The sequence below is a fragment of the Juglans microcarpa x Juglans regia genome, chromosome 7D (genome assembly GCF_004785595.1).
Source record: "Juglans microcarpa x Juglans regia isolate MS1-56 chromosome 7D, Jm3101_v1.0, whole genome shotgun sequence".
Taxonomy (NCBI): Eukaryota; Viridiplantae; Streptophyta; class Magnoliopsida; order Fagales; family Juglandaceae; genus Juglans; species Juglans microcarpa x Juglans regia.
Genome location: NC_054606.1, coordinates 438,846 through 452,668, shown reverse-complemented (window position 1 = coordinate 452,668; position 13,823 = coordinate 438,846). Strand labels below are relative to the sequence as shown.

Sequence of the window (13,823 nt, the reverse complement as noted above, 5' to 3'; positions counted from 1 at the left end):
GCCCATTGCGCCGCCATCCACGGCAAACCACCACCACCACTAGCTTCACCGACCTCCCTAGGCCCTACCCTATCAAATTTGAGTCTTCGTTTGTCACCGTTGAAAAGTGGGTATCTGTGACCCACGGCCACATTGTATTTTATACTGTTCGACAGCTATTTTTCCACTTCGAGCGCACTCGTGATCCTAGAAAAATTATTATATAGCATTGTAAGTATTTCTCCAAAGAACTTTCGTAATTTAAATGTATTTTTGTACTAACCCATTTCACTGTATTTTTGGCATGCCGGACTGAGTCCGAGGAGTTCGGGGGTCGGATGGATTTGTGATTGGAGTTTTTTGGTTGGTTTGGTTTATTTGGTTTGGTTGTTGATGAGTTGTTTTGATTGGATTTGTTGGGATTGGCTCTGGATGGATGTTGGATCAGTGTTGGTGCATGTTCATATCATTATTTCATGCATGATCATGTTTGTAAAGAAAATTGAGTTTTCGTGTATTGCATTCATGTTTATGTGTTTATGAAAATTGGATTTTCATGTGAGAATGGATTTTGGGTGCATGTGTAACACGACCCCAAGCCGAGATGGGGTATTAACTCGGTGGAGCTCCTCTGGTTATTCGGGAGCGGAATATACTGAGTAATGTCCCCTGGATTGTCGCCGGGCGACAATGGGATCGGACGAGATGGTCTCGTGCCGACTCCGTGGTCCTTCTGCTGGCGGGGACTAGAGGATGTCTGGCCACGTACGCGCTGGGTGCGGAACTGGGCATCGCTCGTTGCATTGTGTGGGTGCTTGGCCATGTACGCGCTGGGCGAGGAACTGAGCACTGTTACGAAGCCAGGACGTGCGGATGGTCCATAGGGGAGGCCATGATGCATATGGAATTAATGCATGGTGCATTTGGAATTAATGCACTATTTTCTGGGAAAATAGTGCGAGTTGGATTTCTGGGTAAATCATTTTCTGGGAAAATGTTTTACGAATATTTTGGGCCAAAATGGGATTTTGGCTTGTGTTGGAAAATTATCATTTTCGGAGAAAATGATGTCGTGTGGAAAAATGCATATTTCATCATGTGCATGCATGTTAGTTGCATTTAATGCATTTTATATTATGTTGTTATTTTGGGTCATACTTACCTGCGATACCATTTTGTGGTAACGCAGATTTTGATGCAGATGAGGAGGAGGAGGGCGAGCCTGAGGAGACGGCTCCGCCTGAGGAGTGATCTGGGATCACTCGTTTGTTTATTTGAAACTATTGTAATATATTTTATAGATGACTGTATAACTGCTATTTAAATTTTTACTGATGTTTGATTGTAAATAAATTCTGGTACTTAGTTGACTATCCGCTGCGTTATTTTATTTGTACACTGTTGCATATACACACACACTGGCACTTCGTTGGGATGTGTGACCGTGTTGTCACTATCCTGGTGTCTCAATTCCTGTGTATTTATATAAGGGGAATTGGGGGCGCCACAATAGACTTTCTCATTTTGGCCTCCAAGTAAGATATATATGTTGTTCACTTTTAATTCCCGGCTGGCCACAATATTAGTCATTAAAGAGCGAGGCTGCAGGATGTATTATATATATGAAAATGATATTATGCGGCCTAAGTTTGTTCCTTCAATTTGACCGTTTATATATTTTATTTTATTTTTTTAATTATTTTTACTTAATGATTAAGCAAGTGACTATTAATAGAGTATTAGTGTTTTTTTTTAAATGTTTAAAGATGTTTAAAAAATATTTAAAAAAAAAGATAAAAAAAAAAAAAGAAGAAGTACAATTTGCACTATGGTCTCACCAAGTGGGCAAACTTGGGTGGCATATATAGTAGCGAGCACTACCCATGCACATACATAGGAATAAAATATCTCAATGAATGAATACATTATGGGAATACTATATAAAATCCATCCCAACTTATAATAAGGCATGTTTTTAATTAAAAGAGCTCACCGTTTTCTTTCTTTTTTGTATTTTTTTTCCCCTTTGGATGAATAAAAAGTTTCAATTATATATATTATATTCAACTGATAAAAAAGGACAAATGGCTCGTGATTGTTTCAATGTTGTGCACGTACGTACGTAGATCTTGTGATTATTAGATGTTAATTTGTCCAAGCCGCCATTATTAATGATTCCATCCTTCCCTTCTTCTTCTTCGTGACCACATTACGGATCCTATATATATGATCCAAACCAGCATTCTAAATTATTCAAAAAAAAAAAAAAAAAAAAAACCAGCATTCTAAAGAAACAGATAAATAAATAAAGATACAACAATCAGAGCCGGGGCCGCTGTATATATGTGCTTTGGTCATTCAAACCCGATAATTGATTTTTAAATATATAAACCTGAGCGTGCATGCTAAATATTTTAATTAGTTTTGGAACAATATACAGAATATATATATATATGTATATATATATATGTATATATATATATGTATATATATATATGTATGTATATATATGTATATATATATATGCTCCATGCGCGCTAGCTCGTATTCATGATCATGTGTTGATCTTTATATAATTTATGGATTCAATATTCGGGTGACCCATATTATATACATGATTAATTGTAATCCAGCTAGCAAGCAAACCCTCGATCGATTGTGAGTGGGATATTGCAGGAGTTTGCGGCACGCCAATATTTACGTTACTTATAATGTTTGGTGATTAATTTAGAGGGCCGGCTGGCCTGTAATTAATTTGATGATTCTAATTAATTAATTGCGACACATGATGGCCGATAGATCATCATGATGATCATGATCTCTATACAATTACTGGTCATCATGTGAAAAAATTAGGACAAGAAATTAATTAAGCTCATGACTTTCTGTCTTCTGATATATGTTTAATTAATAATATATTGTAGTACTAGGTTTGGTTTAATTTAGCTGGTACGTACGTGGCTCTGATATTGATCAATAAGCAGCTAGGGATTCGTATATATATGCTAGTAGCTGTTTAAGTACCCAATTTATTTCGGCGAATCGGCGGTGGCCTCTCCTCCAATATTCGAAGTAAATAAATATAAGAATCATATATACCTTCAAGTACTCTTCAAGCTGCCTAATTAATATTTATAATAATCAGTACATTTTGGATAGATTCATCCGATCGATTTAATTTCATAGGCCAGCTGGCAACCAAACACTATATTATATATATATATATATAGAGTAATGTTACATACAGTCGTGAAGTGCACAAGCGTCGTGCAGTCGTTTTGAAAAAGAATAGAGTCCACTATTAAAAAATTATTATTTTTTCATATAGGTCCTGTATTTATTCACTTTTTTTTAAGTAATTGTACGACACTTGCACACTCATTACTGCAACTATCATTTGATCTCATATATATATATATATATATATAGTCTAATATCTTTCTGTATGTTTTAACATTTATATATCATGATCTTATTAACTTGTATTTGCCAAACATTGGCATATATATTATATGCAGCAAAACATGATGCTGTACTACTGAATTATATATATATATATATATACTTGATGCGCGCAGCTAGCTTTTCCATGTGTTTTGGTTCTAATTAAGAAGTAACTGCGCAGGTGCTATTAAATGCTTGGGTTCGATGTTTCTTATCATATGCGCTTCTAAGGACTAACAGACATTCAACTTGACGATGAAATTTAGGCGTCACAAGCTTCCACACTACTCGGAAATGTGAACTCAACCTCATTCGAATAACAAGTGGCAGTCCCATTCCAGACTCAAGCATGTCCTGCATACTTCTTCCCGCTCCATACAACGGCTTATTCATTGTCCCCACAGTTAAGTGGTACACTGTTGTGCCACTCTCAGCATATAGCTTTGGACCCTACGTACATTAATTATTTAACAATTAACCCCATTACATAATTACATGATTAATTAATAGATTTATATATATATATATATAAATAACAAAAAAACAATATATAATAATGATATTGCACTAATCACATGAAATAATGCAAACGACTAATATCAATGAGGCAAATGCATGCCCTATATATTACAATTTAGAAGTCTGCATTTACGTACTCAGCTATATATATATATATATATATATATAATTTACAGGCCAAAAGGATACATGCATATATGCATAAACATGAGTACTACTCATGACCGGCTTGATGATCAAGCAGTCTAGTAAACCCTACATGATATATTAAAAGTGACCAAGTTGACACACTACAAGAAATTGGGTCTATTGCGGCGAAAGGTGGTCTGCTGCAAATAATATCGCCGCAATAACTAGTTATTTACAGCCATTTCTTGCTCGACGCGGGTTACAACCCGTGCGATTTTTTATTTGTGACGAAATATGGAGTTATTTGCAGCGAAAGGTGGTGCTGGGAAAGACTCAATTTCTTGTAGTGACATGACAACTTCCATGTATATATGTTCATTAAAAAAATGCATGGATATATCATGTGATCCCGCCCTATCATGAAATTAAAGAAAAATAGAAGTATTTTTACTTACATATGACATGGCGAAAGGGAGGCGACCAAATAACATATCGATTATTGGAGGGTGAATGTGAAGGCCGAAGAGCTTGGACTTGTTCTCCGTCACCAAGTCCACCGAACAGTTGCAGGTGAGGATCTTTGTTACAACACCAGAGGCATCCACTCCTTCCCCCAGTACAAATTGCCCAACGCCCGTTATCTGCAACATGTTTCCTTTTTTCTTTTTAATTTTTACGGTAATTTAAGGAGAAGCTAGCGGACATAAATTGTAGCTTAATTAGTGTAGCTAGCTAGCGTACTGTTATAGCTTAGGCTAATTACGTACTAATTTGGGGTTCTACATCCTTGGACATGATCTGCATGCTGCATCCTATATATGGACTTCAATTGTGGGTCTTGGATTAATGCTCTTTTTCTTGTAATGGCCATGTTGATATTTAAAGGATCATGGCCATTACAAAAAGAATATTTAATGGTCAACGTGATATTTAAAAGATTGCATTTGGGCTCCAATTTAAGGATAGCATTTGGGCCCAATTGGAGCCGAAAGCTAGTAAAGCCTAGAGTGTTTAGTGTATTAGTTTCATCCCAAAAACGAAAAGAATGGAGAAAATGACCGATCGAGTAGGCTGCAACTTTGGCCCCTGCTCGGGGAGAGAGAGAGAGAGAGAGAGAGAGAGAGAGAGATTCATACGTACCTTAACAGAGAGCTCGGGTGGTGGGGGCTTTGTAACAAGGTAAAAGACTAGCAGCGCAACTCCCAAGCTGACCATTGCCCTCCAACTTATTTGTAAACAAATCCACACACATGGATCAGAATTACGATAAGTACAGTACCTTCTCCAACGCCCTCTTCTTCTTTGATAGTATTCTTTCTCACCATCCTCATCCTCTTCCTCGTCATCGTCGCCAAGTACTCCACCATCAACAATGATCAAACGGTTCTCACCATTCTCGGTACCGGTCCCCTGGCTTCGAGCATCATAAGCAACCTTCTTTTCATGCAGAAACGAGTTGTTCGATCCACGAGAGGAAGAGTAGCGGGAGAGAGTGAAGCGTGAGGCTTCGTGGTTGGGGTTCGCTGTGTTGGCGAGGAAGGTTTCAGAGCGGACTGGAGAGTGGAATGTGGATTCGTTGTTGTTTCGAACATCAGCACTGTTGGTGTGAGAGAGAGTGGAAGGACTTTGGACGTAGTATGCACAAGGGTAGGTATGAAATAGTGCTTCTTGATCCTCCACACCATCCATTCTGTGATTCAACATTGAGTGAGTGAAGAGAGAGTGAGAGTGAGAGAAAGAGATGATTTCTCTGACATAGGAAAGGATTTTGGTAAGGTTTTTAAAGTGGATGAAGAGGTTGCTTTTTCTGATCGATCGAGAGGGGGAAGCTGGCTGGCTTGGCTCTGAGACTTTGGTGGGCCTTTAGGCAGCATTCGCTATGAGCGCACCGGCCCGTACCCTCTAGCGCCAGCTCTTGCTTCTGCGTAATTTATAAGAATGAATTACAGAAAATTAGAGTCTTTGTACGTAAGGGATCAGACCAAACCGGTTTAAATATGACCAATATTTAATGGATCGTGTTAGAAGATTTCCCAAACGATGAATCTTTTAACATGCATATATGTTGTATCAATTAATATGTAAAAAATTTGCAAGCGCAGGTACAGGTAATGTAAGAAAAATATAAAATTAGATTAATGGATGATGAGTCGTAACTTAGCATATTAATTAGCCGATAGAGCCGGTTTGGAGTCTTTGGACTTGAAAAAAAAAAGAATCTAATCCGACAATTACGGGAGTGGCTTGATCTTCCTTGCCTGGCCTTAGCCTAGATCAGTGGCTAGCATATTATACTTTACACCGAAATGTCTGTCTTTTAACATCTGAGGAATGATAGCAAAGTAAGCACGCTTTTATAAAATATTCCTTTGATCCCCAACTTTTTCATTGTAAAGGGTCTCATATTTAAGCCAAAAAGGTGGTACAATATTCATAATTTGGTAACAGCACAAGTCATGTGCTAGCTAGCTTGTGCGTGCTCATGCTAATGCACCCTTCTTAATTAGTATTCTCAATCGATCGGTCTGATCCCGCAGTGATTATTTCTCGAGATGCCCTCAAGCTAGCTATAGCTGGGAATGTACCAAATAATTCATGTCTTTAGACTTTACGAGAGTGGATTGAATTAATTAGCTGTTACTTTGTACATGCTAGCTAGCTAATTGATGTGTTTTTTTTTTTTTTTTTTTTGTGGCATTTGATGCCATTGCGCCAAATTAGTTAATGACATGCTTAAAATACGGCTTGATGTGGGCCTTTGTTAGCTAGGCCGGCTGTATTCATGATCAGTAAGATTGTGCAATTTGGTTTTAGTTTATAATTTAAGAGAATGACGTACATTATAGCGTGCTTTTGAAGAGATCAGGTGCTACTGATGGATTGAAATACAAGGGTGACCATACACATCGTCATGATTAAAGGTAATAATAATTAATCTCAACATTGAGAAATAATCAAATATATATATATATATATAGTAGTGTGTGTATATATATATATATATATATATGGCTTTCGCTTTTATGCCAAGAAGACATTATGAATTGCACTTGTCACTGGCTACTTTGCTAGCTAGCATCATCATCACCAAATACGTTTCCTAGCTAGCTTTTTCACTCCGGAGTATAAGTAGTGAATCTTACAGTACACACACACACACACACGAGTCCTTAATTGCATTGAGACCTAGCAAGTCTACAAGCAATTAAACTTGTTGCAAAAGCGTGACTCATGTACACGCAAGACTAGTACTACCTTTCAATACATGAGTATATATGGGACTTGCAGGAAATTTCAACCTGATCAATTTGGGGACTCCTATTAATCCATCAAGGCGCGCTTAATTTATTTTCAAATGATTCAAGAGTCACGTATGAAAGATTTTATATTTAATTCCTCTTAATTAAAATGGTTATGAGAGATAAACTATTGATGACTATATATAGTATATGGGATCCAAAATATTTATATTTTTAAAAAGGAAAATGATAGGTAATTAACAGTACTAAAGGAAGATGGCCCCCTGCATTAATACTCATGTTTTGGATTGATCATCATCTGCAGTTTATACGACAAATTAAAGGGGAACGTTTGTGGATATATAAATTAAAGGAATACAAGGGCAGCATATAATTATTATTATTATAAAGAAGGAAAAGCAATTAAAAAGTGAAATGGAAAGTTATAAGAGAGTTTATGCAGGGAGTGGAATTATACTAATTTATAATAAGCTGTCAGATCAGGGATATAATATATTTTTGACTTATGATTAGCGTCGTCCTTAATTACTACATTAATCCTGTCCCCCTCTTGGTGCCAAAAAGAAAACGTATAAGATTAACGGAGTCAGGGTTGAAACAATTCCATTAATTAAAAATTTTTATACCACACATCATCATCTATCATGTGACATATATACTTTATTTCGAAATATAAATTTTAAAATTTGATCTTACAAATCAAATTATCTAAATAAATTGTATGTAGTACTGTAAATTTGTAAATGCTTTCAAATTATAACACTACTCGATGGATTGGATAAACTTGCAATTTTTATTAATCCATATATATCATGTGCATGCATGCGTCAAGATCGAGTTTATTAAAAAAAAAAATGGTTATGGTAATTATTATACCCCCACAATTAAAGATGGTAGTATTATATAGACATTTATTGAGAAAGTCCATTGTAATGATCAATGCTATTATGATAAAACAAAAAAAAACAAAAAAGTGCTATTGATAATAGAATTCAACAAATATTTAAATAAGAGGTAAATTAATTTTGCAGATTGATTTGGAAAATTATATATTAGTAGTTTATGAAAAAGAATTCCTTCATTACATCCTCTACAGAATGTTGATTAAAGATTACGCACTAGGGGTCGGGGAATAAAATTGGTTGATATTTATTTAGTATTTAGCAGAAAGAGTCGCTTTGGCCGAGTGGTTAAGGCGTGTGCCTGCTAAGTACATGGGGTTTCCCCGCGAGAGTTCGAATCTCTCAGGCGACGTTTAGTTTTATTTTTTGGTACTGATGAGAAAAGTTAAAAAGTTCCACGCACATGATCAAAGCTCGCTCATATATATATAACTTGTAGAAAATTAGCAACTCGCCGATCTAAATTAAAGATATTGCAATTTTTTTGGATAAAATTGTAAGCTCAAAAACCAAGAAGTACAGTACGTACTAGTAGTACTACGGGATGCAGCTAGCTAGTTATATATAATCTGTGCAATATTCAATGAATTTATAAGGACATCATGGCCACGGATCGATATTGATGGAGTCTCTATCCACCTCGTAATATGCATACATATATATATATATATGTATGTATGTATGTATGTATACGTATACTATATTTACTATAAGAAGATTCAACAGTACTACTGATCATATTTAAATGCTCTCACGTGTAATATTCTTCCACCTCCACTTGAATTCGTTCCCATGCATGCTGCATGCAGTGTATCATGACATATATAATATCTTAGATATATATATATTTTCTCAACAGCTAGTTAATTGGCCGGTCACATGACTCACATCAGAAAAGTTATGAACATGCAGGGTCGTTAATCAACGTATTACTAATTAATGCAGCTGATCGATCGAGCTGCGCACATGCATGATCGATCTGCGGTTTAATTTACTCTTCCTTCATGCAAAAATGAGACGTACTTTATAATGCTCATTAACATTGAATTAAGAAAGGACGCCATATAATATAGTTGGAACTTGGGAAGGAATATGTAATTTTTTTGGCCAAATGAATGCAGCATGCCATATCTGGGTGACAATAATTTTATCTCGTCGCTTAATTTCTTGTCGCATTGAAATTTCCGTCTCAAAAAACCACAATCATGCTACGGATTTTAAGCTCATGCAGCTATTACTTTAATTCCATGCAGCTAGCTATTACTTCCATAAATAATTTGATCACAAAAAGCCCATATATATATATATATATATATATATTATATGTTGAAGTTTATCTGATAGATTAATGATGCGTACGTACATACGTGCATTAATTTGTGTAGGTGTTTGTGCTTGCTGGATTAGAAGAAGAAAAGTTGGGTAATCACAAATGAATCACAATTAATGAATGTATATATATAACGTACTAAAAAACAATATAACCTTCAATTTCGTTTCTTATTGACGTAAGCTAGCTAGCTTACATGATTGGTGTTATAGTACATGATACTTTTTTTTTTCTCCCATATATATTTGCATGACTAATTAATAGAAATTACATGATCTGCGTACGTACCTCCGATCCAAATTATTTCTTTTGTACATAAAACTACAATTTGCCGACTAGCTGCATGCTATATATTCGTCTATTCACATTTCTCTTCATTGGGACGATGATTATTGCACCAATCTGTCCCTGCGCGCCAATCAATTAAGTAGTACTCATAATGTATGCATGCCATGCCTCACAAGGAAATGTAAATACATACAAGATAGAAACTCCTCATCCTAATCTCTATATTGCAAATCTTATTGCAGACCGATCGACCTTGCTAGCTAAGTAGGTATCAGCTAGGGACCATGCATATATATATGGGAGCATTTGGTGATGGATACATTTTTCTCATACGCTAAAAGAAACATTAACAGGTATTGATCATATTGGAACAAAAGGAATTAATATAGCAAGATCACCACGATCGGGGTTTATGCATGTATAAAATGATGGTTTTGAGAGAAATAATATTTGCCCCAAAATTTACTAGCTAATTAGGTATGGCTTTGGGTAGCTTTATGTGTGGGAGGAAGCTGAGAGATCACTAGAGAGAGAGAGAGAGATAAGAGAGGTAGCGAAGGCAGGGACGTGGTCGGGCTTGGAAATCAAGGAAAGGATATTAAGGAGGATAAGTCTTGCATTAAACCTTCAAAATCCCATTCCCCCATCTTTAAGTTTTCTCCTTGCCCATGATTTCCAAACCCACACATGTTTTCTATTTTAAAGCTCTCAGTAATGTTGAAGCAACCATTATTGAAGTGGTTGTTACTGCTTTTCTCATCTACCTCAGCATTATTTTCTTCAATGCTTGATCTACTCTCTAGTGGAGGAAGTGAAAGGTCCCTTTCTAACCCCATAGTACTATTAGGCTCCAAGATCCCATGATAATCCGATCCATAAAGCTGTCCATTCCCAGTACCAAATTGTGCTAAGGTTGTAGGCATGTTGAATAATCCTGCTGCACCAATCATGTCATAGCGGTTATCAATCATGGAAAATGGATCAAACTGCTGGCTGCTTGTGAAAGTGTTCATGCATATGGTGGATGATGATGATGAGGAAAATGTTTCCATACAGCACATATTCATGATGTCATGTTCATGCATGGGAGCCATTACACCTCCGGATATGACATCTCTAGGCTCTGAAGCGTCGCTGTCGTTTGGTGAGGGTGTGGAAATACTGTTATTTCTCAACCTTTTCTTCAATGTCGAATTCCAAAAGTTCTTAATCTCGTTGTCCGTCCTTCCTGGAAGACGTGCCGCAATCTGAGACCACCTGAATATAATATTATTTGGAAAAGAGAAAAATGGTTGAGAAAATAATTAATCTACTGCATGCGCACATAGCTAGCTAGGCTGCAAGAGAAAATGGCCTTAGTGCTTTAAGATGCATGGGTTTCAATGCGGGAAAGATGCCTCTAGACTAGATGCAGCTTAGGCTGTGTTTGGGTAGGGGAGTTATTCAATATTTTACCATTAATTTTTATCACTTTTTTACTACTATTTACGGATCATGAGATCGATTATTACCTCAATATCCAAGTGTAGCTTAAATCATTAAGGGTATACATGCATTTAGAGGCCCAGGTTAATTAAACCCCCCCCCCCAAAAAAAAAAAAAAACTACGAAAAAAAAGGAAAATCCACAATGTAATATTACACACACATATGGTTATCATCATAGAGAGCCGTAGTGGGATCAAAATTAATTTGGCTATCTATAAATTAGATAGTGATTCTCGATCAGAGAACAAAGTCATGAAATTCAAGATGACTTCAAGATTTGAGCCGGTTAGAAGTAGTGGCTATTCTTTTTTCCTTTTCTTGGCTTAATTGGCGAGTGCATTACGAACCTATATAAAATCTATACTAACCTCATCCCCCCTCCTTAATGAGAGCTAAAATCCAAGAAGTATCTTCTTTAAACTCTGCTAGCTAGCCTAGCTGCTACCTATATTCTTGAATCGGAAGAGGAAATGATTCACCTCGTGCCAGTTTCTCAAGGGAATTACGCAAATACAGCAGATATATATATATATATATATATATATCTATCAAGTATACTATATATGTGAATGCTATTTTAATGTCGAATCTTCTATATATCTGTAGCCATTACTAGGCTAATGATCAGTTCGCTGAAATTTATAATTTCATCGCAAGGTTTTTCACAGAAAATGGAAGCATAATGCTAGCTAGTTATATGCATTATCATTGCCATATGAGGGGAAGAAGAGCCATGAGGACCACTTTCAATTTGTTTCTGGACTTCTAAAACACCCGATCGAATATGGGAATGTTCGTGTACTATATATATGGTTTTGATATAGAGATAGCGAGAGCGAGGGAGGGATCGAGAGAGGACCTGTTGCCAAGAATTGAGTGCAAATGGACAATAAGCTCTTCCTCCCGGGGCGAGAATGCACCGCGCTTCAGGTCGGGTCTCAAGTAATTTATCCAACGAAGGCGACAACTTTTCCCACACCTTTGGAGACCGGCATTCCGAGCAATATCACTCCAGCATCCTTGTCCGTTGGTTAACATGTACCGCATGAGCTTCTCGTCCTCCTCTGGTGACCACAGCCCCTTCCTCAGCTTACTCTTGTTATTGTTATGGCTTACTTTATCTTTTGTCATCTGATCTGGCTTCCTCATTGCTCGTTTTCGTTGGGATTTGCTGAATGCCCGAAGTGATCTTTCTTCTTCTTGTTAGTGGTTTGATGGAGATCCGAGAAGAAGGATATATATGGACATTATGTTTGTACGAACAAGAGAGAAGGCTTTATGGGGTGGTAATGGTGATGATGACGGTGATGGCTGTGGGGTTTGCTTAGAATATGAATATGAAGTGTGAGACAGATAGAGAGGGGAAAGAGAGAAGGATTATGTTTGTTGGTTGATAGGTGGAGTGGAAAACGGATTGGAGGTGGACCTCCTTGGGATAGAAATTAAAGAAAGCGCAGAGAGAGAGAGAGAGAGAGAGAGAGAGAGAGGGGGAGGGAGGGAGGGATGGTTGGTCTTCTTGTCTTTGACTCTTCTTGTCTTTTTTGATGCATTTTTCTTCACTCACAAGGTAATCATCATCTTTATCGACTATGAGAAAGCTACATTTTTGCTTCCACTTCACATAATAATCCCTCTCTCTCTCTCTCTCTCACCCACACGTGAATTTGAAGTATAAACCTAGAGCATAAAAAAGACGGGATCAGAGAGGTACAAAAAGTACTTCAGGAACAATCCTTGCTGCGGCAAAAGCTTGCACTTTTTTTTGAAATAAAACGTTGCAGATTTGACATATGTGCGTCGTTTTTATGGGTTTTTTTTTTTTTAAAAAATTAATTCTTGCATGCCCCTTAATCGTGCGAACAACCAAGCGCGGAAATTGCGTGAACCCATCTATCACTGCATGCAAGAATTTCACCTAAGAAGTTGCAACTCGCTTTCTAGCTCTTCTGGGTCTCTCCAAATTACTTATCTGGAAAAACTGAGCAAGAGATGAGAGCTAGATATGGTTAAAGTTTGTGTGCAATCATATGAGTGCGCATATTCTGTATATTCTTTTGTTGCTAATTAATCATGTGCAAGGCCTGATGTTAACATCCAAATTTATCAAAAGACATGATACTATTTGTAGACAATTGTGTGGCGGCATGAAATTAGTAGGTCTGACGTCTACATATGTAATAATAGTTTTCCTTCAATCTCTGGTAAGAATCTGATCTGCTGAATTACTTGTTATTAAAGGATTCACGCACTTATCCATATACATTTAGGTCGACCGCCATCTGTCATTGAGATGAAAATGAAATGGATTTAGATTAGAAATAGTTCTAAAGTACTTTGACATCTACCTACAAATTAAACCTCGATTTATTCCATTGCCATCAGATCTTAAACTTTCGTAATATCTTAACTTGGCCCATTTTTCTTGGCTTTTTTGTTTTTTCCCGTGGACGATTGTTGAATAAAAAGGTAAAAAATATCAGATTTC

At 36.7% G+C, this 13,823-nt stretch overlaps 2 protein-coding genes and 1 non-coding gene across 3 annotated transcripts; 1 reads left to right on the top strand and 2 right to left on the bottom strand.

Annotated features, from left to right (window-relative positions):
* Positions 1-3,352: 3,352 nt before the first annotated feature.
* Positions 3,353-5,958, bottom strand: LOC121238274. The gene is made up of 3 exons (XM_041135102.1): positions 5,212-5,958; positions 4,527-4,712; positions 3,353-3,873 (listed from the first exon to the last, which is right to left on the bottom strand). Exons 1-3 carry the CDS (start codon positions 5,773-5,775, stop codon positions 3,586-3,588), a joined length of 1,038 nt encoding a protein of 345 aa, XP_040991036.1. The 5' UTR covers positions 5,776-5,958; the 3' UTR covers positions 3,353-3,585.
* Positions 5,959-8,503: 2,545 nt separating this feature from the next.
* Positions 8,504-8,585, top strand: TRNAS-GCU. The gene has a single exon. It is a non-coding gene; the product is annotated as a tRNA-Ser (tRNA).
* Positions 8,586-9,668: 1,083 nt separating this feature from the next.
* Positions 9,669-12,727, bottom strand: LOC121238273 (transcription factor MYB83-like). The gene is made up of 2 exons (XM_041135101.1): positions 12,198-12,727; positions 9,669-11,108 (listed from the first exon to the last, which is right to left on the bottom strand). Exons 1-2 carry the CDS (start codon positions 12,485-12,487, stop codon positions 10,436-10,438), a joined length of 963 nt encoding a protein of 320 aa, XP_040991035.1. The 5' UTR covers positions 12,488-12,727; the 3' UTR covers positions 9,669-10,435.
* Between the last annotated feature and the right edge of the window lie 1,096 nt (positions 12,728-13,823).

Bases quoted from the DNA above. Each gene is read 5' to 3' on its own strand.
- LOC121238273 (XM_041135101.1), bottom strand. From the start codon at position 12,487: ATGAGGAAGCCAGATCAGATGACAAAAGATAAAGTAAGCCATAACAAT. The intron at 11,109-12,197 runs GTCCTCTCTCGA...TATTATATTCAG, and splicing joins CACTCAATTCTTGGCAACAG to GTGGTCTCAGATTGCGGCAC.
- LOC121238274 (XM_041135102.1), bottom strand. From the start codon at position 5,775: ATGTTGAATCACAGAATGGATGGTGTGGAGGATCAAGAAGCACTATTT. The intron at 4,713-5,211 runs GTACGTATGAAT...AACATGTTGCAG, and splicing joins CACCCGAGCTCTCTGTTAAG to ATAACGGGCGTTGGGCAATT. The intron at 3,874-4,526 runs GTAAGTAAAAAT...TAATGTACGTAG, and splicing joins TCCCTTTCGCCATGTCATAT to GGTCCAAAGCTATATGCTGA.